Source organism: Hippocampus bargibanti, linkage group LG08 (assembly GCF_051943395.1).
Source record: "Hippocampus bargibanti isolate YZ-2025 linkage group LG08, ASM5194339v1, whole genome shotgun sequence".
NCBI classification, from domain to species: Eukaryota; Metazoa; Chordata; class Actinopteri; order Syngnathiformes; family Syngnathidae; genus Hippocampus; species Hippocampus bargibanti.
In genome coordinates, this window is record NC_142741.1 from 1,037,596 (window position 1) to 1,064,530 (window position 26,935).

Genomic DNA, 26,935 nt, shown 5'->3' on the forward strand with positions numbered 1-26,935 from the left:
ACAATTGGGGTGTGCAAATTACTGACTGAATGACTGCGCGAGCTGAAAGGAAATGAAGGGAAGGCACATACACACACACACACACACACACACACACACACACACACACACACACACAAGTTGTTGTATTATTTGAAACCTGCACTGATGTGACACGCCACTAAGTGTTTCCGTGGCTGAGGTTAACTGTGCCTCACTCATTAGAGTAAGCAAAATGGCAGGAGGAGGTTTCAAGGCAGCTGAAAATGACCGAAACGATTGGCCTCTCTCTTTCATCTGCCGGAATCCTTTTCAGAATGCGGCAAATCCTGGACCCCCCGCGGCTCGGTCACCGCGGCAAACCCCATCCACCCTGTGAGGGATAAACATCCCCTCACAGGGTGGATGCTTCACTTCACATCAAGCAAGAGTAAATAAAGGAAACGTGAACTGTGTTTAACACACACATAAACGGCATTCGCAGGGGTTTGCTATCATTATTAAGATCAAGACGGAACACAGAACAAATCAGCCCATTTCCAACGGAGCTTGGGCACCATCTTCTGCATGTTCTGGGTGCGAAACATCAGTCCTGACGCCTCAAAATGACTTCAAAAAAGACTTCTTTTATCAATTGCAAATATTTATGCTTTCCTCTTCAGAACTATTTTTGAACTATTTCAATCAATGGCATTGTTTTGATTCTCAAGCAAGGCAATATGTCTTGGCGTGACGTCACGAACTGGGGGCGGGACCTTCTGAAAATGAAACTTTCTCAGATCATTTTGAAGTAGTTTTGGGAGACTCTAAGCCATTTTTATTGTTGTTTTGCATTTGACTAAAAATATCATACTGCGTGTTTTGGGTATTTTAGATGCTATAAAACGTTTTTCTGATGTGAGTTAGAAAACAAAAAAAATGGTGTCGGTTGTCCTTGAAGGACAACATGGAGCAAATGGCTACAGCAAACCAAGCTATCGTAGTTCTTTTGTGTAGCATTATTCTGTTCCGTACTGTGTTGGAATCAAAACAGGAGATCAGAATATTCAGAGAAGAATCATCAGGCTAAATATGAAATTGAGTGGAAAGGAGCGACAAGCTGTTCAAAGTTGCCATAAACGTTTTAACCACTAGCCACAAACTCAAGTTTTTTCAACACAATTCATGACGAGCCATGTCGAAACTCCAAGAATGGATCGTCTGCGGCTTCTTGGCCCTGCTGCATGTTCCAGCTTTTAACCTTAATCTCCACCAGTAATAAATAATGACAGCGGCACATGCTGCTCCCCGGGAGAGGCCAATCAATCGGCCTCCTGGAGATTAGCCTTAAACGTCTTAGCCTTCGAGAGTGGCAAATCCAGAGGCCCTCTGCCCTGTGATGCACACACAGTTACCGTAACTGATTGGGGGCATGCTAGACTAGAGGTTCCCTTTGACAGAATGTTGTCAAAGGACAAGATCAACAATAGAGTAAATGTCAATCAAATTTGAAGGTCATGTAATCAGGATAGGACCGCGATGATATTTTTTAATTCGAAAACCGGACTAGCAAGTGATCACCTGTCAGTCATGGCGCTCATTAAGCGCACCTTGCGTTCAGGAAGCTGATCCGTTTGCTTCAGTTTAGTATGGTCCACTCGTCCAGCGGCAAAAAAAAAAAAATCAACCAAAAAACACCTTCGAACGACACACGCGTCCTCTGTTACAGCAGCTATGGCGTTCAGAAGTGTTTGTTAGCATTAAGCTAAACAGATTGCGGAAAGGGCTAAACTATCGGGTGTGGTTGTTTGAAAAACATCAAATGTAATGATGCTTTATGTTTCGTTTGGGAGTAACGTTGACAGAGTGGCAGTAAATGGTTTGAAGCCTCTTTTCTGAAGAATTGTTCGCAATCCGCCAATCTAGTTGCTCGTGTTGGTGAGCTAATTTCACGACCATGACATGATATCATTCTGTTACTTCCAAAATGTAACATTCAAAGTATCCAATTTGGTATATTTATATATATATATATATATTTTTTCCCACCAATATGCAGCCTCAGAAGACATGTTTTTGAATTGTGGCTATGCTAGCACAGGAAGGACATAGGTAGTACGCTAAAGCAATATGCCGCCATGTTTCCAAAAGCCTAGTAACTTTATGATTTGACTTGCCCTTAATATTGCTCAAAGCGAATTGCGGAAGTCAGTAAGACCTTAAGACGAAACAACGAGTAGCCTAATGGCAACACTGTTGGCTAGGTGTAGACAGGGAATAAAAATGTGTGCGCAAAGTACATGTGTTAGCCTCACGGAGGGCATACACAAGCAGTTATCATCTGTAAATCATAAACTTTTACCAAATCTTCTGAGCGAAATCACACAACTTGGAATCGATCTTTCGGAGTAAATCACAACGGACACGAAGACTAGTTGTTGGTTAAAACCTCACAACGAAGGAAAATTATGGACTTTGGTGCAGACAGAATGAAGCTCATTTTCCACAGAAGTGACAAATTACACCAATGAAGAACGGCAAAAGTAAAGCCGGGCAGCTGTTGCTTCATGTCCGACACTTCCTGGAAGGATTTGGGACTCAATGACGACAGCGTTCCCCTCGGGTGAAATAGCAAGACGCAGCCGTAACCATGGTAACATTGAAAGAATTTTGGCTGCTCATAAATGAGGTGGAACACATTTGAACTCATTTGGAAGAGCGACAAATACGCAGGAGTATACCAAACAAATATTTTTCTAAGTATAATCACTCTGTTGTATCATGCTGGGGTGTTGGATGCAATTTTCTATCCCACCCGCGTGACATAATGATGCAATTATTGTGACCACGTGCATGGATTTTGGAGGATAAACTACAAAAGATGCTTCGACCACATCCTATTTTGAGTATTGTCAAGCACATCCAAAAATCACAGGCTGAGAGCTTAAGCCGACTAGCTAAGATGCCGATAGCGCTATCCGCACGCACGCACGCCAGACATATTGGATGTTGTGTTTGGGTCAGAAGCACGACATACTCCTGACTAATTCAACAACATATCAAGAATAGATGAAGCGGGGCTACCAATGCCTCTGCTTGTAAGAGCTTTGAAGTAGTGCAACTTGAAGTGTCTTGCTTTGGCCGCAAATGGATTTTAGCCTTGTGACGCTGGATCGCTTTTAAAACAGGTTTCCTTGGTAACGTCACAGTATGCAGCGTGGATGCCCCAGTGGGACTTTTTTTTCTTTAATGGAGTAAACTAGTGGCTAAAACGCCAGGCAGCTATACAAATCCTGTTTCTGAGTCGATATAGTTGATGTGGGAATTTGGTATGGTGCTGACAGAAAAATCTAAACCGGACTACATTAACTCTCTAAACAGTAGCCCAAATACAACTGTATTGGGCCTCCATTTTCTGAACTTCTCCGCGTGAACCTACGTCATTGTAGCTATTGCTATGCTAGCTATGGCGGCGTAAGAGGTCAACAATAACGTTTAACGACAGTAGCTATGATACAGTGTTCAGACAGACTTTATTGAACGGCTTAATGCTTATCAGTTTAATTCAATGCTCATTAGCTAGCAAAATATTCCTGTATGCGCTGAAACACTTAAAGGACAACCAACACCATTTTTTTGTTTCCTAACTGACATCAGAAAAACGTTTTATAGCATCTAAAATAGCCAAAACACGCACAAGATGGCGCGCAAGCTCCGTTGGAAATGGGCGGATTTCTCTGCTGGGAATTTGTGTCAACTAGTATCAAATAGTAGTCTTGGTGCAACACAAAACGATTCACCATCGTGTTATTTGTGTTTTCCTTCTAATTTCGCAATCAACATGGATCAACACGAAGTTTTCAGACCAAACAAAGTACCGCAAAATGCATTGTGTGTCGCTTTCAGACGTGACGTCACGTCAGGCATCGTCATCAAATCGAAAACAAGACTTCCTGAATATTCAGCCCAAGTCTTAAAACGTAAAATATAGCTATATGTGGAGGTCATTTGAAGTGATTTTACAAATTATGGACACAACTTGTCCGGAGGCGTCGGTTGTCCTTTCAGGGTTACCCGCTAAAAGGTAGCGAGCGTACTTCCACAAGATACATGCGGACTACTTAGCTAGATATTGTATGTCACAAATAGTGAGAAGTAACCGCCTATTTTTACACATCCGTCATTCCTTCCTGTTTTTAACAAGTCGTGAACGTAAAGTGTGTTGAAAAATTCATGATCATTGAAGAAACAAAGACAAGGGTGGTGAAATCATCAACCTGAATCTCAATGAGAAATTCATAATTGATTAAAAGAGGCCGTGCGGTGGCTTACAGCCAATCCCAGAAGGCGTTCACGTGGAGTCAAATGGCGGAGCGTTGGGCAGTTGAAGAGCTTAATGAATGGATCAAAGAGATAAGCTTCAATGGAATAATACATGAACGCCTTGGAAATGTGGTGGCATCTACTTTGGTGCATCTGTCGCAATGGATTTCTGCTAAACATATGGCCATGGAGTCAACTAGATCAGGAGGATCCTTCCACAAAGGACGACATCCACGCATGGTTACCATAGGAACAACATGAGAGATTTATGATACTCGGCGGACCGTCCCTAAAGCGTGCGCGGTATACAAAACAAATAGAAATGTTGCAATCATGCCTGGGTGCTCTTTAAATCTTCTGCTGCAGTATAGCAAGGTTTGGCACACTACTTTACGGTGTTGCAAACCAAGATTGAAAGCATATCGCTAGAAATATGAGTTAAAAGGGTTCAAACACCTCAGTTGGAGTTTACGCTAAGCTATGCTAAACTGCATTAACATGCTTTGAATCACTTGAAATAATGAATGTTTACATGTAAATGCTGAAGGAACACATACAGACATACTATGTAACAAACATTAAAGGCACAAAAAAGTGTGATATTAACAAAAGTAAAGTAGCAGCTTCTTCTGTTGTTTCATTGCATGCATGCACAGCTCTATGCTGTCTCAAGAGGCCCAAATGTGTACAACAGGAGGTGTTGCCATTTTTGCTGATTACTTTAGCATATTCTTATCTAGCTATATAGCTGTCTGGCTTTGTAGCTATCTAGCTATTTATCTAGCTTTCTAGCTATCTATCTATCTAGATATCTAGCTCGCTATCTATCTATCTAGCTCACTATGTGTCTGTCTAGCGCGCTATCTATCGATCTAGCTGTTAATTAAATGAGCTATTCCACATCCTGCCTATCTCTGCCCCCCCCCCCCCCAAAAAAAAAAAAAAAAATCCCAACGTTCCAAGCATCTCATCAGCCATCACTTCATTCCCACACTTGCTCATCTTCGGTGGCTCCCTCTGTGACAAAATTATATTGCCAGGATACGGAGGAGCTTTTTTTTTTTTTTTTTTTTTTGGGGGGGGGGGGGGTGAACCTCGTAAATTATACATTATACAGTACAAGGTGGATATTGAAGACAAACACAATATCACTTGAGTCGCCATGACACCTGACAGCAACCGCCTTGTATAAAAAATGCCACCAGAGAGGAAACCCGGCGGCTGAGCGTTCCGGAATATGTTAGCTGTAATTGTTGTGTGGCCAAGTATCCCCCATGCTAACACGCCAGGCTCTTACGGCAGGAACCCCTTTCACCCCGACACGCATCTCTCAACCCAGCACCCCCCCCCCCCCCCCCCCACCGCTGCTCGTTACTCGCATATCGGCGAAAGACGCTCCTAACCCCGCCGCTGTCGTCGCCATGGCAACCCACACGCAAGCCGCCAGATTCCATATAACCTTTCAAAGATTCTGCTTGCTTTTAATTGTGATATACTGTATGCTCACCCAGGGACTGTGAGAGCCGTTTGTGGAATGTTACTGCCTGTGTTGAAAACACACACACACACACACACACACACATGCACACACACATTCATGTTTCAATGGTTTTGTGAGGTCCGGATAACTCCAGATAAGGAGTGAGGACCACCGTTGCTGATAAGTTTAGAGAAGAACTAGTGTTACGTTTGAACACTAAATGTCACCCCATTTCCCACGTCAACAAAACAAAGCAAAAAAAGTGGACTTGAAACTGAAATAACAGCAGGAGTGAGGTTTCTGAATGGATACATTCAAAGTCCTCACCCTTGTAGTGAATTTGGTTAAAATATCATTTTACTTTTTGTGGTATGAACTTTTTCCTCTCATTAACCACGCACACACACAGATAAACACACACACACAGTGACTCCAAAGTGTGTGTATCCAAGTGAAATGAAAATACACACACAAAAAAATCATTTTGGGTGAATTGGTGAGGACCTTTCTGAAACTTTAACAGATGCATATATAGATCCTCTAGAAGCCTTTAGAATGAAAAACTTGTGAGGACCGGCCAAAAGGTCCTCACTTGTCAAAAATTATCCTCACTACGTATGGTATAAAATGTTAGTGGTCCTCACAAGACTAGCCATACAAACATAACAGCTTAAAAGCAGTGAGAAGCTGTCCTACTGGGAAAACAACAGAAGCATGAAACTAAATCTATTTTAAGACTCCCCAAAGTGTGAAGAAATCATAAAATATCTTCAGAGAATAGAAGGATGTGGAAATGATGGCAATTCCGAGCGTTATTGCCCAATCCAAGCTCCCCCTGTGGGGGGGGGGGGGGGTTGCAATCATTTTGTTGGTTGACACGGGAGGTATCATAAAAGAAGGTCATTTATCGACACATTTTCACCACTCCTTCATTTGCATTCCTCATTAAAGGGAAGGCCCAATCAGACGGTTGGAACCATGTTTATCACCAGCTTCTTCCATTTAAACCAATCTAGTCACCGCAGTTTGGGGATTGAAAAAAAATGCGTTAATAGTACAAACTAGAGCGGTTAATGGCTGCTATTCCTCAAAAACTGCACCAGCCGATCAAATTCTCAGACATCCAATGAATCCCTGTTAAAAAAAACAACAACAGGAGCTCCCAAATCATGTCCACTGTGACTAAATCACTATGCCACTTCTATGCCTTGAGCAATCTAAGAAAGCAGAAGCAGTCTGCATCCCCACCATGGCGACCGAGTTTAAAAGGATTTAACGCGCCGCTCCGTGACAGAAAAAAAGAAACATTTACCCCCCCCCCCCCTCAAAAAAAAGCTCTGTTGCTGCTCCTCCGAGTCAAGAGATGTGGTCTTTAAAAATACACCAATGTGAAACATGAGCTACTGTGAACGTCTGGTAGTCTGAAATAATAAAGCGAACTGCGATGAGGGAGATTCTTCTCTTGAGAATTTGGACAACTGAAAACTACTATGACAATACACACGCATGTATGGATTGGATTGTATTGTGTATGAGCGAGAGACAGCGAGAGACAGCGAGAGAGAGAGAGAGAGAGAGAGAGAGAGAGAGAGAGAGAGAGAGAGACAGAGAGAGAGAAACAGAGAGAGGGAGAGAGCGAGAGAAAGTGTGAGACCAAGCGATTCAGACCAAGAGAGAGCGAGACAAAGAGAAAGAGACAGACCAGGAGAGAGAGAGAGAGAGAGAGAGAGAGAGAGAGAGAGAGAGAGAGAGAGAGAGAGAGAGAGAGAGAGAGAAAATAAGACACCGAGAGAGACCAAGAGAGAGAGAGAAAAAGATAGACTGAGAGAGGAAGAGATCGAGAGAGACCAAGAGAAAGTGAGACCAAGATAGAGAGACCAAGAGAGAGAGAGAGAGAGAGAGAGAGAGAGAGAGAGAGAGAGAGAGAGAGAGAGAGAGAGAGAGAGAGACAGAGAGCGAACAAGACAAAGAGAGAGCGAGAAAGAGAGCCAGAGAGAGACCAACAAAGAGAGCCCAAGAGATGATATCTTAGTTGATACACTTCACACTAAGCACAGTTTATTTGCAACTCCCTCATCATCCCATTCCTCTATCAACAGATTATATAGTATTATGGGATATAATAATGGATTATCCTGCGATAACATCAACAGTAGACAAACAAACACAGCAAGAATGAAAAGGTGCTGGGATTATCACCCCGCCCCCCCCACCCGCAAAGCAATTGCGTGGTGGATTCCGAGCACTTTGTTAGTCATTACACTACAACTATACTAACATTAACCGTTTCAGGGACGGCGTTACTGTAGTGGACGGTTTACCATGCTATCAGGTTACAAGGTACGTGAAATGGTTCATAATATTGCAAGAAATCAGTTGTCACGGTTCTTGACATGGAAATACAGAGAGAGGAAGGCTGGTCAGAAATAGATTAGTTGAGTAGAACTGATTGTCCGTTTACGCTAAAGAATCTACTGTATTTTCCGCTTAAGGCGTTCCTGACGTGACATCACATCAGGCATCGTCATCAACTCGAAAACAAGACTTCCTGGATATTCAGCGCCAGTCTTAAAACATAAAATATAGCTATATGCGCTGGAATCATTTGAAGTGATTTGACAAATTATGGACACAACTTGTCCGGAGGCGTCGGTTATCCTTCAAGCGCTCATTGGACCAATTCGGCCTTTCGTACAAAGGAACGCAATCCATTTTCAGACCACTTGTGCGCCATCTTGTGCATTTTCTAGGCGCTACGTTGGAGTTGAGACGGCTCGACTTCTTTAATCCATTGCAAACATGTATGCTTTCCTCTTCAGAACTATTTGAATCATATTCATAACTGGATGAGTAACAAGAAAGTATCTTCTCCCAATCTGAACTCTCTGAAGCAATTGTTTTGATTCTGGACCAAGGCAGTTTGTGAAGGAGTATCCTGGCGTGACATCACGAACAAGGGGGCGGGACTTCCTGAATCTGACCAGTTCTGAGCTCATTTTGTGGCAGTTTTGGGACACTTGAAGTCATTTTTATTTATAGTGTTGCATTTGACTAAAAATATCAGCCTGCATGTTTTGGCTATTTAAGATGCTATAAAACGTTTTTCTGATGTCAGTTAGGAAACAAAAAAAAATGCTGTCGGTTGCCCTTTAACATGCATGTTTCTAACCGTTGCATGTGACATCCCAACATTTACCCAAGACGCGTCGTCTCCATCCCCATTTTTTATCACACTCTGCAACGTTGAAAACGCCTTGAGCAAACACCGATGAGTCTCAGTGGTTTGGTTTGTCGTGTGCATAAAGCCAAACAAGAAAAAAAAGTTGATTTGCATAAAAGCAAAAGACTTGGGAGAATCAAGAAGACTTGCAATAGGTCGCATGCAGACCAGCAACAATGTTCTTGTTCCTTGGCTCATCTACTCCCACTGTTATTCATGTCTATGTGGTTGCACCACATTAGCATCTCCATAGCGCTATTCCCAGTCAGCAGGCTATAGGACGGTATGTGAACCCCCCCCCCCCCCCCCACACACACACACACCCCCAAACGACATGACAAGATAGCCCCCTTTTGTTCCTCAACCATCCGATACCTTCCCCACTGCGCTGGAAACATGCCTCTTTGAACCTCTACGGAAGAGATTAAACCTGATACCTTGAGTCGCTCGGGCTATAGAAGTCACGTTAGCAGACCTGACACTTTTTGATTACTGAATTTTTAAAAAATAGCATGAATAATTAACAAACTATGCCAATGACCCTTCTTACAACAGACTTCTTAGGTCGTTAGGCTTCGTCATGCTGATGAGGTGATGCCAATCCTAATGGGGCAATCAGAGTCAGGCATAGACATTAGAGATAATCAGACCAAGTAGTAATCAAATTAGCTTCAGGGAGTAGTCCACTGCTTCCTCAACCTCGGAGGAGGGACCTATCAGTGCAGAGGTCTGGCACCGCCACCATTCGGAATATACATAGAGTTACCAGCATAACTTTATTTCGCTGATGAAGCTTTTCGGATGAGGAGCAAAAACGACAGACACCTTCAAAGGAGTACAGATGGCAGCTGAAGAAACCTTTTCATCGATGGACCACTCCTGTACGACTGAGAGCTTACACAGACGTATCCCTTGAGCATTATAAATGTTACTGACGCATTCCCGTTTGTACAAGTGACGATATATGGATGCATTTTATTTTCATGAAAAGGTTACAGACCAACGATGACTTTTCGGCCATTTTGGTTGTTTGCTATGGCGTTCAATGAATTGAAAACATTCGCATCAGGCAGTTGCCATGCCAACAACAACAAAAGATGTTTCCGAAACTCACCGAGACGTCAAAAAGCTCCTCGGTATCATCCAACATGTGGACCCGGATGGGGACTTGCCTTCCGGCGGGCATGGCCGGGGGTCTGTGCGCCGGGTCGAGTGTACTGATGCCAAGAGTCTCCGGGGCCCCGAGACGGTGCCCTGCTCTCGACTTGACAGGCTCCGGGTCGGGATCTGTCATGTTGTCGTGCGTTGCCACCCTGCACAGACATCAACAACGCCATTAGGCTTGACGCAGGGACGCAATGAGCTACGTATGCTGCCGCCATACACACCCCCTACAGACCCTTGTTAGCTCATATTAACACAGTCATGACAGAGGCTGGATTCATAACAAACGGTTGGATAAGCGATGAATGGAAAGTTCCAGATTTCAAGGCAGAAAACCAGACTGCGCTAATTTGATTTTGACACTGAAATTCCGATCACTGCCATTCCCGCATTTATTCGGGAATTGAAAATATGACGTGGAGCGCCATTCCCGAATTTGTTCAGGGTTTGGTTTTTCTTGCGGGGTTGGTGCCGAGAAAGTGCTGGTCAGACCTCTGGCAATGTTTTTCCCCTTCCACGAGGTGGCAGCATTTGTCGTTTGTCCATCTTAGCGCTTTGTTACAGCTTCAGTTCAGTTGTTTTGTATTGTATTTTGTACAGCTGCCCCGATTTCAAACTCAGATAACTCCAGACCCATATAACTTAGGAATTAACTTTTTTTTTTCTGATGAAAGAAGAGAGTCTAAGGTTTCTTATGCTGAATTGAATGTTTATGTAGTCCAAAGACTCAATATTCTGTGAGTCCTGCAATTTGAGTGAAAATGACAAAAACCCTGGCCCCGCAGTGGACACATTTTTGCACATCATCTGGCAGTGAATGAGTGATAAAAATATAAAAATAAATAAAATATAAACATAAATAAATTAAAACAAAATAAAAACAGCAAAAATAAAATAACATTTAAAAAAGACAAATAAAATCTGAGTGAGCCAGCAGGTAACCAAAGTCAAGTTAGGAAAAACGTCTTAGTTGCCAAATCGCCACTGGGCAAAACTAGATCAGTCCAAATTTCATTTTTTCCTGCAATTTGACTGACAATTACAAAAAACCCTGGCAGTGAATGAGTTAATAATAAAAATATAGAAATAAATAATATATAAAAATAGAATGTATAATATAAAAACACATCTCTCTCTCTCTCACCCCCCCCCCCCCACTACAGCTCATGAAACAGACCCCATGCATTCAACCATTTCACACCACTTGTCCTATTCAGGTCATGAACGGGTGAACTGGAGTCCAACCCAGCTGATTTTTGGCATGCACCAAAGACGTCCAACCTGAACAGATTGCTAGTATTTTTATTTCTTATTTACATGTATGTTTTAATCTTCATTGAACCAAACATCCGGTATTTAGTGTTTGTTTTAACATTTTCAATGCAAACACGCATTTCAGAGCAACACTGGCAAACGGGATAATTGAGGAAGTGTGACTGACACACAAACACACAAACACACACACACACACACCACTAAATGAATCACCTGGTCACGAGTCAAGGCCAATGACTTCCTCTGAATAGGTCACTATGTAAAAAAAACTTTGAACAGTTTGTCATTGGACACTTGCACCTTGTTGCTCAGTGTCATAAAGCAAAGGGGCCCCCAGCATGAAATAGCCGGAGCCCGTAGAAGTGTTTCCCACAGATAATGACCCTGCCTTTGAACATGCTAGCTTGAAATTCCCCACTAATGTGTAACATGGAGCTGTTAAAAAAAGAAGAAAAGTAAGCAACTAGCTTATAGTCACTCTCCTGGCTTGGAACAGTGGTTCTTCTGTGTTCAGGGGCAACACACAAGGGCTCCTTAGTAAGGGTCAACACCGCACAGCTGGAACGCTTTAGTGACAGCTGGATGACCATAGGTCCTTCTGCACCGAAACAACCAGCTGTGCCCAAGGTGGAACCACAACATCATCTTTCACTCACACAGGGGTGTGGTTGGAGCGTGACAAATTCCCACAGTTTTATTTGGGGGGGAAATTGGAAATCTATCATCAAGAGAGCAGCCCAAGCAACCCCAGCAGGATTTATCGACAACCGGGCATGCGATTTCAACCCTCTGCAGGAATCCAGTGGAATTGAATGGCAAAATCCACTGGTTCTGCTTTTGTAATTTAGGTTAATGGAGTAAACTGAATCATGTGCATCATGTGCAAAAGCCACCAATCGACACTCACTTGGTCAAACGGTGCAAACTACATTTATGATAAAAACATGCATTTCCGCGAACGTTCCGGCGTCATTAAAGAAACGACACGGCCGCAGGCTGCTGCGCAAATTCACCAAAGATGCATTCATGCAGTGAGAAAAAGGTAAAAAGGTTCGTTTACATAGTTAAGATTTCGTTCAACTGTCTCCCACGAAAGCTACTGGATGACGGAAACGCTGCGTAAAATTTAACCTTAATCTCCTCAAACAAGTTGGATCACTTCCTCCGAGAGCACACAGGACTTGGCAAGCTCGAAATCTTACCGGTGCGTTTTCCTCCTTGGAAAATCCTCTTTTTTTAATTAAAAAAAAAATTCCACACCTTCGGGTACTGCAGTCGAGTGGATTACATGGAAGTCCGTTGGCGAGGCAAAATTAATGAAAGCGATTATTTCGGCTCCAGGTGACTTTTTAGGTGCTACTCGAATCGGATAAGAGAGTTTCTGCGGTCGCCATGGCGGACGGCAGAGTGAGTGAGAGCGAGCGAGCGAGCGAGCCGGCGGTAGCAGACGAGATTACAGAAAACCGAGCGGTGGATTCACTCAAACTGCTTTCGTCGCATGGAAGGAGGCGTAGGCAAACAAAATGGAAGAGCGACACCACCATCTAGAGGCCAATGTGGGGTTAACAAAAAAGGACAAAGTCCGGCAAACACAATTGGAAGAGCGACAGCACCATCTAGAGGCCAATGTGGGATTAACAAAAAAGGACAAAGTCCGATATAATAATAATAATAATAATAATAATAATAATAATAATAATAATAATAATAATACATTTCATTTCTAAGCGCCTTTCAAAACTCTCAGGGTCACTTTACAGTCACAGGATCAGTTTTTTTCTGTGGGTGAGCAGCGGCAGCCACATGCACCAGCATTCACTGAACCCCGAATAACTCAAACCGATAGAAAGCTAGTTAGCTGGCTAATAGATAGCTATCTATCTAGCTGGCTAACAGGTAGCTATCTATCTAGCTGGATAATAGCTATCTATCTAGCTGGCTCATAGATAGCTATCTATCTAGCTGGCTATCTAGTTGACTACTAGTAGCACTACCAGAATAAAGACGCAGAAACATTAACGACAAGAAATCATTTTGATCATTGAAAAAGTTTGCGTTACAGAAATGTATGATTTACTAATAAATACTAAGGGCGCCATTACCTTTTTTACGCCATTTCCAACACATAATCTTGTAGTTGGTGACTCTAGAAAAGATACGTTCAATTTCAGCTGAACTGTTTTGAAATGCAAGAATTAGAATCGTTTATTCGATATATTACAATTTTTACACGAAACTTATGAAGGCACCAATCAACATGTGTGTAAAATAAAATAAAAACTATAAGAATTGTGACATAACATTGATAAACAATCCTCTGCATTGGAATCCACTCGTGCACACGCTGGCATTATTGTAAGAAGGGAATAACATTTCCAATTCACACTTTAAATCCAATGTGCCATAATTATTTTCAGAAAAAAACAATAGAGTTCATCAGCATCCTTGGTGTGTAAAACAATCTTGAACATGGTCATAAAGTACACAGCATGTGCAGTTCACTGGAGTTGTACGTCAACATGGGTGCGCTTGTCTGTGTCCCAACTAAAGAATCCTGTCCTCGGATCTTGACGTTGACAAATTTGATCTTCCAGCGGTTATTCTCCAGCGGTGAGCGAATCAGTCCAAATATTTGCTCAAATATGCCGAGGCAGACTGTGTCTCTGTGGATGGTCCCGGCAACGGCAACAAGAACCAGGCCGTGTGGTGAGGACAAGACCTTGAGACCAGGCGGCTCCAAATTGGGGCTGAAATGGAGATGCTCCTCTTTGGTCAAGGCCAGTAGACGATAGCTGACCATTTCGGCACCCAAGAACTCTTCCGACTGCTCATTGTCAGCTCTGAGGAGGATAAATACAATTTAACATCTAGCTGACCTTCTTCTAATTTTTATTCCCTCTTGTTCCCTCTGTGTGCCTCCCCTTGCCCGTCTAGGCACGATGGGGGACAGAGCTTTCTATCTATTTGAGTTACTTCCGGGTTGAATGAACACTGGCGCACGTGGCTGCCGCTGCTCACCCACAGAAAAACTTATCCTGTGACTGTAAAGTGACCTTGAGAGATTTGAAAGCCGCTTATAAATGAAATGTACTCATTATTATTATTATTATTATTATTATTATCATCATTTGCTAGCTATTTGCTATCTATTCGCTGTGGCTGGGTAGCTAGATAGCCAGCTATCTATTCACTATTTCGCTAGCTAGATATCTGCTGGCTAACGATTGCCTAGCTATCAAGCTTTCTATCTATTTGAGTTACTTCCGGGTTGAATGAACGCTGGCGCATGTGGTTGCCGTTGCTCACCCACAGAAAAACTGTGACTGTAAAGTGACTTTGAGGGAAAAGGCGCTGATAAATGACATTTATTACTATTACTACTATTATTGCTACTGTTATTGCCACTGCTACTGCTACTATTATTGCAACTATTATTATTATTGTTATTGTTATAGCTAGTGCTACTGTTACTGTTATTATTATGTAAATATAAGACAAGGTTACCTGGCAACAAGGCGGAGTTTTGCATCGGGCCAAAAATGTTGTGGTCCCCAATCTTGAGGCTGCTGGCCCAGTGCCGAGTTCTGACTGTTGAAAAGCTGGAAGAACCACGTGCAGAACTGCTGTCCCAGCAGCAAAATGTCACAGCCGACGTCGGTCTTCATGTCTGCCTTCTCCACGGCTGTCTTTGGATCTGGTCTATGTTTGGTGTCATCTATCGCTTTTGGATTATGTTCTTCAATCACCACCTTAAAGGACAACCCACAGCATTTTTTTGTTTCCTAACTGACATCAGAAAAAACGTTTTATAGCATCTAAAATACCCAAAACAAGCAGGCTGATACTTTTAGTCAAATGCAAAACACCAATAAAAATGAGTGATTATTATAAAATATGAGCCCACCTTGTCAGTTGACCAAAGCTCCAGGGTTCTCTTCACCAACTGGTGCTTCTCACTACTGGGGGGCATCGCCACCCCTTCTTTTGCCAGGAACTTGAAGATGATGTCACGGTGGACTTTCTTCCTTTTCAGCAGCTCCTCTGCATTTTTTGTGAAGGAGAGGATTGTCTCTCGGGCCTCTTGATTTAAAAACAACAAAAACAAAAGTGAGCAGACTATTACATTTCACCCCATATTCATCAGAAAGAAGAGATGTTGATATTCGTTGGATGATTGCAATGAATGCTAGGCTAGGTAAACATTTCACAGACTTGCTAACTACGACAGGGTGGACATACCTGTAATATCCTCCACCATAATCATCTTATTGGTAACAGTATCACTCAGTGAAAGTATGTCCTCTTCCGACATCATATTTAATATTTTCAAACACCCAGAGCGCTCGGATACTGACAGAAGTGACATTTTATCGACCACAAAGTATGATAGTAAACTAGCAAACATCAAAACAACCGGGTCCTACTTTGAACATATCCGGTCAAAACAAGAGGTAAAATTAGAGTTCCGGGATAGAATTCGCCATTGAATTTTCTGTTAATAATTTACAATAAGAAAAGCGTTTTTTTTTTTAATAATATGATGTAAAATACAACAAAAAGGCGAACATTTAAAAATTATCCATCCAATTGGGGAAATCTGTGATCATAATCGTACTAAAATGATCGGGAGTCAACACTCCTCTGTACATTTTGGGATTTGAATTATGTACGTATTTTAGTATGTGTCCTGGTTGAATGCAGCAACTAATTATATTTATGTCACACCTTCAAATCCGACCTATTTAGAATCGCATTTTCTGTGTAGCTCTTTCTCTTGTTTCTATTTATAACTGTATGTTATTGATTGTATTCTATTTGTGATTGTATTTTATTTATTATAGTACCGATGCTTGTCTGTGAATGTAAAGTGTCCTTGAGAGATTTGAAAGGCGCTTAAAATGAAATGTATTATTATTAAAAAGTCCAATGGAATTATGAATGAATGAATGGATGTATGGATGGACGAATGAAAAAAAAATCTGAACAAATGGCTGAATGAATAGGTATAATGAAATAAAATATAATTTAATTCAACAATACCAACAAAATAATATCTAACGTTATTGTTTTTTCATCGTTACACTTACTAGATTTCGTTTATTTGATTTCCAGATGCTATTGAACGCAACTTGAGTACTGTATAAGCAAAGCTAGCTACAGTAGCACAGTCGCAGTTTTTTTTGCTAATGTTCGCGTATGGCAGTCGAAACATTCGTCATTTCAGTTCGTTTTTATTCAAAAAAAATCCCTCCAATATCTTCGAATTTTCTCATAAATGCATAATTTAACAGCCTACTCAACGAGGCACCGGTAAATTTTAACACGAGCTTGAGGTATGTGACGTGTAATCGTGTGATACTGTGTTATTGTAGTGTTACACTGAAGTAGTCTCGCAGTTGCGTGTCTTAAATGTACATTTTTTAACTATCAAGATCGTCTTACTCCCGATCACATAGTTTTGTAAGTCTTTCAAAAATTTAGACTTTGTACCTAAATGGTTAAAAATTGCTTTTGATTTTGCCCTGCTGTCGACGTTGAAGAGGTTGGCAGTCTAAAATAACACATTTTTATTCTCATAGATTGATTGATAAAACAGTAATAAAAAATCACTTTCCTTATTTGTATTCATATATTTTGGACTATATAATTCTTAGCAAGTGGACTCTCATTTGTTCTGTTTACTTCGCCTTGCGACCATAAAAAACGATTAGGGAAGACTGACGTTCGAGATCTGGAATGCAGCCCGGTACAATATTTTTATTTAATTGTTGTTTGCACACAGTTATTGACATTTCTTTTCATGAACAACAAAATAATAGTTGAAATCAAAGTTTGACGATGGAAGTTATGATGATCAATCAATGCATGTGTATCTAAAAGGCTTATCTTGTTCTAGATGGAGGAGTTTATAAACAGTGACAAAGGACGGGTCACCATCTACTCGATTCAAGGTTGCCCGCATTGCCGGCATGCGAAGGCCTTACTAGCACCTTTGGGAGTTCCGATTTGCGACGTTGATCTCAATGAGCATCATGAACTGCAAGCCCCTGTGAAGAAGCTAACAGGACGTGTCACAGTCCCTCAAATATTCTTCAACAGCCTTTATATTGGGGGGATTGAAAAACTACGAAAAATGGTGAGGAAATAAAGCACTTCGTAATATGTGGACTTGTCAACTTGGCACTTTGATGATTTCGTGTCTCGTTTGAAGGCTCCGAAGGAGCTTCAACAGTTAGCAAAGATGGTCAAGGAGGAACCGCTGACAGAGAACGCACCACCGCTACCAGAGGGGAAACAATCGTCGGGCGCTGCTTTGGATACTGACAGCGGCGAAAAAAGTATGTGGCAAATTTTACTGTACTGTATGTCTTTTTTTAATACTTTGTGTAAACATGGTCGATACTGAGCCGCTATTGCGCAGTCGCATTTGTTTGAAACAGTTAGGAAATTTCAACTGGCGCATTAGCAAGGTTTGGTCTTTCGACATAGTGTGTCACATATCCTGTAAACGGAATTTTCAAGGCAAGAGATTTTGTGATTTTTTTTTTTTTTTTGCATGTTAAATATTGCACAAAATCTTAAAAAAATAAGCAAATAAAACTAACACTGAAACGAAGCATTTCCCAGCATTAAAAACATAATTATTAGACCATATTTTGAGATTTTTTTTGAATGATAAATACTGCAAAAATCTTTGAAAAAATAAAGAAAATAAAACTAACACTAAAATGAAGCATTTTCCAGCATTAAAAACATAATTATTAGACCATATTTTGAGATTTTTTTTGCATGGCAAATACTGCAAAAATCTTTAAAAAATAAGAACATAAAACTAACACTAAAACTAATCATTTTCAAACAATTAAAACATTATTAAAGAATATTGTGATTTTTTTGCAAGACAAATTCTGTAATTTTTTTTAAACACTAAAACTAAGCATGTTCATACATAATTTTCTACTAAATAAGCCTTAAAACTACACAAATTATTCCTTATTTTATGTACAATAAATGTGCTATTGTATTGTAATTTAAAAAAAGTCAACTGTACTTTATAATAAAGTCGTTTTATTTACCTTTGTGATGGTAGTTGTCAAATGGATGACAAACTTCCAGGTTGCCTCTTGATGATATCCGAGTGAAGTTGCCAAGCTTTTTTTGGCGATAATACCCTCACTTACAATGTCCCGCGCTAGTCCGTGGCGCTGTTCAACCGTGTGGTTTGGTGTTCATCCGCCGAAAACTAGTCCGTTAGCCACGGTGGCGCTCAGTGTGGTTTGGTTCGTTTGCCGAAAACTAGTTTGTATGCCAAGATGATATTCTTGCCAATTTAATGTCCGTAAGGCGAAAAGTTCCTAAGCTAAGCGTTCGTAAACTGAGATATCGCTGTATACAAAACTAATGTCATCTTCTATTTACCATGTGAAGATTATGAAACTGATTTGAGTGGAGATGAATACCAGCGTTGGACGTGTGACGTTTCTATTGTCCTTGTCAGAATTTGAATGTGAGAAAGACGGCTTGGCTGAGCTGGTCGGCGAGCTTAAAGACGCCAATTTGATTGGCGTGCACAGAAAGGGGCTGTCGTTGTACAGGAAGAGCTTCTCAAAGGACAAACTTCTCACCTGGCTCCAGAACGAAAAGGGCATGGGTAAGCCAGGGTTCAAAGGGCGACACTAAAAAAAAGGTCAAAGTCCAATCTAGAGACCATTTCCGGAAAAGGCCTTAAAGGACAACCGACAGCATTTTTTTGTTTCCTAACTGACATCGGAAAAAAGTTTTATAGCATCTAAAATACCCAAAACACACAGGCTGGTATTTTTAGTCAAATGCAAAACAGCAATAAAAATGACTTCAAGTGTCCCAAAACGACTTCAAAATGACCTCAGAGATGGCGAGTTTGAGAAGGTCCCGCCCCCTTGTTCGTGACGTCACGCCAAGACGTCTTGCCTTGCTCGAGAATCAAAACAATGGCTTCAGATTGGGAGAAGATGCTTTCTTGTTACTCATCCAGTTATGAATAGGATTCAAATAGTTCTGAAGAGGAAAGCATACATGTTTGGAATCGATGAAAGAAGTCCTCCCGTATCAATTCGAGCCGTCTGGACTCCAAATGTAGCATCCCAGAAAATGCACAAGATGGCGCATTAGCCTGCGTGTTTTGCCTATTTTAGATGCTATAAAACGTTTTTCTGATGTCAGTTAGGAAACCAAAAAATGGTGTCGGTTCTGTAACGTCCATCTTTGACCGCGGCCCTGTGTGTGTTAGAGCACAATCAGGCCCTGAGCGTTGGTCATGAATTATTGCTGAAGAAGTATATGGTCATTGCCGGAGCTCACTGGGATTCAGATGGCAGATTTGGAGCAGCCAGCGAGGACACCCTGTACAGGTTGCTCGAAGATGATCCGCATTCAGCACTCAACACAGGACAGACGGCGTCCTGCAATACCTTGGAGGGTACGTCGGGTAGCGGCTAAGCGTGACCTTTGACCTCTGGGGTTCTTCTCTGTCGTATAATTGTTCTATGAGGCTCCATTGGGTTGTTTGTTTTGGTAATTGGTTGTTGCAGTTTGTACTTTGGATTCACTCTGACTTTGTATGCTGTCCTTTCAAATCAAGGTCGTAAACGTATCGGAATTTCCGCTCTATAAGGCGCACCCAAAAACCGCTAAAATTCTTTCAGAATTCTTACAATCCGATACTCATTCACTGCCGTTCCCTGAATTTATTCGCAAATATAAAAGCATGACGTGGGAGCACCATTCCAGAATTTGTTCGGGTTTTGTGTGTGTTTTCTTTTGTGCTTGGGTGCCTATAAAGCACTGGTCAGACCTCTGGCAATGTTTTTCCCCTTCCACGAGCGGGGCATCATTTACATGATTTGCGCTTTGTTACATCTTGAGCTGTTGTTAAAGCGCTCTATAAATCAATGTGTATGCATTGTATTGTATTTTGTACAGCTGCCCCCATTTCAAGCTTAGATAACTCCAGATCCATATAACTTAGGAATTAACTATTGTTTTTCTGATGAAAGATGAGAGTCGAATTTTTTTCACGTTGCATTGAATGTTTATGTCGTCCTAAAATGCAATATTCTGTGAGCCCTGCAATTTGAGTGAAAATGACAAAAACCCTGGCACTGCAGTGGACACATTTTTTGTCGTGGCAGTGAATGAGTTATACTGTTCTATTGATTAATAGTCAGATTTCTAGACATAGTATTTTAAATCTTCTGTAAAGTACTTTTATTACAATTGCAGCGGTAGTGAAAAATCACTATAAATAAAGCTAGAATGAATTGTATTGTATTCCCTTTAGCGTAATAATAATAATAATACATTACATTTTAAGCGCCTTTCAAAGCTCTCAAGGACACTTTACAGTCACAGACAAGCATAGGTACTACAGTATAATCAATAAAATATAATCACAAATACAGCTCCATCTGGTGGATGCATAATGCAACCGCAGCCAATATTGTAGCTTCGTTTTCTATCCGTCTGATAATGCGGTGCGCCCGAGATATGAAAAGTGTTTTGAAATCGGCCATCCATTGAAGGTGCGCCTCATCGTCCAAAAGTGCCTTATAGTGCGGAAAATACGCTACCTGATTGTTGCTAATATGTTTTCTGTCTTTTCAACTGGATTTTAAATTTCGAAATATGGCTGCGAATGAATTTTCTGTATGTTTGTCAAACGTGCAATTTTGTCGTTTTGTCATACCAACATATTTTTGGCCAACCTGTCCATGATAGTTTATCATGTGTTATTAATAAAAGGATTTTTGTTGTTGTTTCTTTCCTTCTTATAGCATCTGAACTCTCCTTGCTTTTACGTGAACTGATTCTCAAGTTGTTCTCGGAGCATCTGTCTGCCGACGGCAAGGTTTGACGCTAATCCTTTATATACATTGACAAATGTCAGGATATGTTCTTCAATGAAAATCCTCAATTAAATCGTTAGTTAGCTAGCTATCTATTTGACGTCTATTACTTATCTGGCTGGCTATCCAGCTGGCTATCTATTTGCTGTCAATTAGCTATCTGGTTGGCTATCCAGTTGGCTACCTATCTGGCTAGCTAGCTATCTATTTCCTATCTATTAGCTATTTGGCTGGCTAGCTGGCTATCTCGCTATCTAGCTGGCTACCTAGCTAGCTATCTATTTGCTATCTGGATATCTAGCTGGCTATCTATTTGCCGTCTATTAGCTATCTGGCTGGCTAGCTATCTAGCTGGCTATTTGCTGTCTATTAGCTATCTGGCTGGCTATATACCTGGCTATTTGCTATATATTTGCTGTCTATTAGCTAGCTGGCTGGCTAGATGGCTAACTAGCTAGCTATCTATTAGCTATCTAGATGGCTACCTGGCTGGCTACCTAGCTAGCTATCTATTAGCTATCTGGTTGGCTAGCTGGCTATCGAGCTATCTGGCTGGCTACCTAGCTAGCTATCCATTTGCTGTCTATTAGCTATCTGGCTGGCTAGATGCTGTCTAGCTAGCTAGCTATTAGCTACCCAGCTAGCTTTCCATCTATTTGAATTATTCCGGGTTGAGGGAACGTTGGCGCGTGTGGCTGCTACTGCTCACCCACAGAAAAAAACGTATCCCGTGACTATAAAGTGACCATGTGAGTTTTGAAAGGCGCTTAGAAATGAAATGTATCATTATTAATTCACTCCCATGAAGTCTGTTTGATTTGAAAAATGCCACGTTCATGTGGATCAATCCAAAAGCGTTTTTCCTTTTCTCAGCGGGTGGACTACAAGGGCATGACGGCCAACCCGGCTTTTCAACGCTACTCGGAACTGGCCATTCAGCTGCAGAGGGTCAAGCTCCTCTCGCTTTCCCGGGAGGAGACGCTGGCCTTCTTCATCAATGTCTACAACGCTTTGGTCATCCACGGTTACCTCCGCATGGGGGCTCCCACGAACACTTGGCAGAGATACCGAGTAAGTGAGACCTCAACTTTCTTGACTTGCCTCAGCGTTTGCTACTTTGCTAGTGTTTGGGTCTCCTTCTACTTTTTGTAGTTCTTTAACTATGTCAGCTATCTGATCGGAGGAGAAGTCTTCACCTTACAGGATATTGAGAACGGCGTGCTGAGAGGGAACAGGAAAGGGGTGGCGCAGTTGCGAAGACCTTTTTCCAAAACGGATCCGCGACTACAAGTAAGCTCAATTTGATCCCAAATAAGCTTGCGGCAATGGGGCAACTTGACTTTGATCAACAGGGAACTCCAAAAACATCCAAACGTGATACGGGTCAGCTGGGCTGTTACCTGGATGGATTTTGGCTTGTAAATTCCATTCAATCACAGTTAACTAGCTAGCTACTGAGCTATATATTTGCTATTTTTAAGTTATCCACTAGCTGTCTGGCTGGCGGGCTATCTAATAGCTATTAGCTATCTATTAGCTGGCTAGCTAGCTTTCTATCTAAAAACCAAAACCCGAATACATTCGGGAATGGCGCCCCACGTCATGCTTTTCAATTCCCGAATAAATTTGGGAATGACAGTCAATGAGTCAATGGATCATGGCAACTAAATTTTAATGACGTTGATGTCCCCCAGGTGGCGCTCAAAGACGTTGAACCTCTCATTCACTTTGCCTTGAACTGCGGCGCAAAAGGCTGCCCTCCCATCAAGACCTACACACCTCAGGTACGTTTCCTGCTACTTCAGCTGTGTGTTATGGATTTGGGGAAGCTACCCCTCCACCTTAGTTTACGAACTTTTCGGTTTACGAACGTTAAATTTATGAACATTTTACCTTGGCATACAAACTATTTTTCGGGATACACACGGAGCTGCCACAATGAGTGATGTGTCGTTCGCGAACTAGCCCGTTCTAACAAGAAAATGGCAGCCGGCTTGTTTTGGTCCTCTATTCCCCGCCCCTAGTCTTCGGTTAAAGCCACGTGATTGGTCAAGAACACAGCAGTGAGGGGTGGGGGGGGGTTAAACAATAAAGAGAAAGACAAACCACAGAGAGAAAATGAATAGATAACAGTGAAATTTGGACTGGTTTCAACTTTGATAGTTCAAAGGCAGAGTGTAGACTGCAAGGTTAAAATATCCCATCAATCAGGCTCCACAAAATAACCCGCACAAGCCATCTGTACACTTGATGCAAAAAGCTATCAACCCAGCTACACAGAACACAATTGTTGAGGAACTAGGTAAAATGATCGCCGAGATTGATTGGCTTTCGTGGGCCGAATAAAATGATGTGGTGGGCCGGATTTGGCCCCCGGGCCTTGACTTGGATAGCTTTGCTGTATATGTTTGATTTTCAGCGAACATTTTGTCCCGACAGGATATTGACAAGCAGCTGCGAACGGCCGCCGAGGCTTTCTTGGAGAATGACGACGCTTGCGTCGTGGATTCGGGGAAAAAAGAAGTCCGGCTTAGTCAGATCTTCAAGTGGTACAAGGTTGACTTTGGAGGAACGGATGAGAAGGCAACTTGCTACATTTTCTTTTGAACATGGCTTCCTTAAAATGGACGCAGTCATTCATGACAGACGCCCGAATTCTGCAGCCCTCTGCTAAGCTATTTCTTGACAGTATATGTGATACATTAGTAAAACATAGTTTTCTTGATTAAAATACCGCACCTCTTGAGTTCGAAGCACGAACAGCTGTAAGCAATAAAACAGATATTTTAATTGATTGTCTTTTCCATGAACTGATAAATTTGTAACCTGGCTAATGAGCTCTTCCTGTGAGGGAGTTTCAAGTCCTAAATTACTCCTGTGACAAAGGAGTTTTCCAAGTCCTAAATTCTGCCCAAGGCCGATCCGAATAGTGAATACAGAATTAGTGCAAAAAATGAGAAATACTCTGGATTTTGCGTCTAATGGGTTATTATTAACTCATTCACTGCCAGACCATGTGCAAAAACGTGTCCAATCCAGTGCCAGGGTTTTTGTCATAGTCACTCAAATTGCAGGACCCACAGAATATCGAGTTTTAGGACTACATAAACATCCAATGCAGCGTAAGAAACCATAGACTGTCTTTTTTCATCCAAAAAAATGAGTTAATTCCTAAGTTGTATGGGTCTGGAGTTATCTGAGCCTGAAATGGGGGCGGCTGTACAAAATACACTCCATATTTATATAGCGCTTTAACAACAGCTGACGATGTAACAAAGCGCTAACATGAGCAAAAGGCAAATGACATATGGAAGTGGAAAATATTGCCAGAGGTCTGACCAGCGCTGTATCGGCACCCCCCTAAGCACGAAAACAAACCCAAAACTTAACAAATTCGGAAATGGCGCTCGACGTCATGCTTTTCAATTCTCAAATAAATTTGGGAATGGCAGCGAATGCGTTAATGCTGATCCATTCCTGCTATTTTCTGGCAGCTAATATGCTACGACAAATCTTTTTTTGTTTTTTTCCAAATCGCTCCTTACCTCTCGCTGCTTTTCTTTCAGCTGCTGAAATGGGTGTTGAAGCACATGAGCGACTCCCCCAAGAAGAGCAGTTTGAAAGGAGTCCTCGCTGCCGGAAAGACCAAAGTCAGGTTCCTCCCGTACGACTGGAGCTCCAACAGCAGCCACTGAAAACACATCCGACATCCTCGCCACATCTTTTATTTTTTAAGTTCCAACAATGGGCTTTTATAATAATAATCATAATAATAATAATAATATTCATTTGTAAGCACCTTTCAAAACTCTCAAGGTCACTTTACAGTCACAGGATCAGTTTTTCTTTGGGTGAGCAGTGGCAGCCACACGCGCCAGCGTTCTCAACCCAGAAGTAACTCAGATAGAAAGCGAGCTAGCTAGCTAATAGATAGCTAATAGTTAGCTACCTAGATAGCCAAACAGCCAGCTAGATAGCTATATAGCTAATATATGGCTAGCTAGATATATAGCCATTCAAATAGTCAGCCAAATAGCTATATAGCTAATAGATGGCTAAGCTAGATAGGTATATAGCTATTCAAATAGTCAGCCAAATAGCTATAAGGCTAATAGATGGCTAAGCTAGATAGATATATATCTATTCAAATAGTCAGCCAAATAGCTATATAGCTAATAGATGGCTGGCTAGTTATATAGCTATTCAAATAGTCAGCCAAATTGCTACATAGCTAATAGATGGCTGGCTAGATAGATATATAGCTACTCAAATAGTCAGGCAAATAGCTAGCTAGCTATATAGCTCGACAACCATCAAGCTAATAGATGGCCCCGCCCCCTTTCTTCCTCTCTTCTCTACCGCTTATGCAAAACTTTATTAATTTATGACTGGTGGGATGGGGAAGCGTTTGCACTTTACCGTCTAATTGTAATGCTCTTTTTTCAGGGGGTGAGACAGGCAATATGCTGTTGCGCGGCAATAGAATTCAAAAAAACAACTTAAACAACAAAAAATATATATAGAATAATAATCTTACGACTTCCAGATGTCATCTGCATGATGATTTTGTTGTTGTTATGGTTTTAATGCAATATCATAAACTCAGGATTCTCTGTGGAACTCAAAGTGAATCGTTTCAAACAGGCTTGTTTTCACCATGGAACATTTTAACACCCCAAAATGAATTTTACTGGCAAATTAGCTTTTGTTGTTGTAACATAAGAGCTAAGCGTTGAATTGACTTTTTTTGGTGTACTTTTTGTAGGGTGACCCTCAGATGACGTACAAAAGCACAGAGAGGGTGACATGCCCTCACCAAAATGGCTTCCGAAATATCGATCCAACACTTTCACACTTCCAACACGTCATCCAACACTTTCAAAACTCTCAAGGTCACTTTACAGTCACAGAATCGGGTTTTCTGCGGGTGAGCAGTGGCGGCCACATCAACCTGGAAGTAACTCAAATAGATTGAAAGCTAGATAGTTAGCTAACTAGCTAGATAGCCATATAGCTAATAGATAGTGAGCTACATAGCTAGCCAGATAGCTAATAGATAGTGTTTTCAGATGGAAAAAAAGTACCTAAAATGCATTGTGTGTCGCTTTCTCGGTCAGGGGCGTTCCTTCAGTGACGTCACGTCAGGAATCGTCACCAACTCGAAAACAAGACTTCTTGATTATTCAGCGCCAGTCTTAAAAGGTAAAATATAGCTAGCTATATGCGGTGGAATCTTTGTCAAATACGCTCAGTAGAAGTGATTTTACAAATTATGGGCGCAACTTGTCCGGAGGCGTCGGTTGTCCTTTGAGTACACCAAAGCAATAATCATAATAGCAAGTATGCTAAATCAAAAATGCATGCAGCTTGAAATCCCTGAATGCTTCCTCTTCTTATTTCTCTTTTTTTTTTTTTTGTAACCCCCTTAGCACCACAACACCCCAACAAAAGCGGGTCACATGACTTTTCATCTCAATTCTCCTACATAGCGACGTTTATTACGACTCCCAAATGATTATGGTATGTAGCGACTTGTAGGACACAGGGCTGTGTTTGTATTAGGAGATAAAGCCTGCACATTTTTGAGAACTATGCTATATAAGAATCATATGCAATTTTATTTATTTATTT

General features: G+C 41.5%; 3 protein-coding genes across 8 annotated transcripts in view; 1 reads left to right on the plus strand and 2 right to left on the minus strand.

Annotated features, from left to right (window-relative positions):
* The window catches only part of LOC148894224 (FERM, ARHGEF and pleckstrin domain-containing protein 1), a 40,204-nt gene extending 27,335 nt beyond the window's left edge, over window positions 1-12,869 (minus strand). For 2 of the 3 annotated variants that reach the window (XM_089002510.1, XM_089002507.1), the window contains exons 1-2: window positions 12,623-12,868; window positions 10,096-10,294 (exon numbers count right to left, since the gene is read on the minus strand). In XM_089002510.1, the coding sequence (XP_088858636.1) occupies window positions 10,096-10,275 (180 nt within the window). In that variant the 5' untranslated portion in view covers window positions 10,276-10,294; window positions 12,623-12,868. Of the gene's footprint in view, window positions 1-10,095; window positions 10,295-12,622 lie in introns of all 3 variants that reach the window. The other variant, XM_089002508.1, reaches the window with a different exon arrangement.
* Window positions 12,870-13,486: 617 nt separating this feature from the next.
* On the minus strand, window positions 13,487-15,836 carry lg08h3orf38 (linkage group 08 C3orf38 homolog). Its single transcript, XM_089002757.1, has 4 exons — window positions 15,660-15,836; window positions 15,325-15,500; window positions 14,925-15,169; window positions 13,487-14,260 (listed from the first exon to the last, which is right to left on the minus strand). Exons 1-4 carry the CDS (start codon window positions 15,823-15,825, stop codon window positions 13,894-13,896), a joined length of 954 nt encoding a protein of 317 aa, XP_088858883.1. The 5' UTR covers window positions 15,826-15,836; the 3' UTR covers window positions 13,487-13,893.
* A 739-nt stretch (window positions 15,837-16,575) lies between these two features.
* On the plus strand, window positions 16,576-26,917 carry LOC148894226 (uncharacterized). Of its 4 annotated transcripts, XM_089002464.1 has the most exons (12): window positions 16,576-16,753; window positions 17,137-17,166; window positions 17,317-17,556; window positions 17,632-17,758; window positions 18,919-19,071; window positions 19,690-19,878; window positions 21,233-21,306; window positions 22,178-22,375; window positions 22,457-22,594; window positions 22,999-23,088; window positions 23,744-23,887; window positions 24,871-26,913. In XM_089002464.1, exons 3-12 carry the CDS (start codon window positions 17,317-17,319, stop codon window positions 24,997-24,999), a joined length of 1,482 nt encoding a protein of 493 aa, XP_088858590.1. In that variant the 5' UTR covers window positions 16,576-16,753; window positions 17,137-17,166; the 3' UTR covers window positions 25,000-26,913. The 4 variants fall into 4 exon arrangements, with proteins under 4 accessions (XP_088858590.1, XP_088858591.1, XP_088858589.1 ...); XM_089002465.1 differs by lacking the exon at window positions 17,137-17,166 and having other exon boundaries at window positions 22,508-22,594; window positions 24,871-26,917; XM_089002463.1 differs by lacking the exon at window positions 17,137-17,166 and having other exon boundaries at window positions 24,871-26,912.
* The last annotated feature ends 18 nt before the right edge of the window (window positions 26,918-26,935 follow it).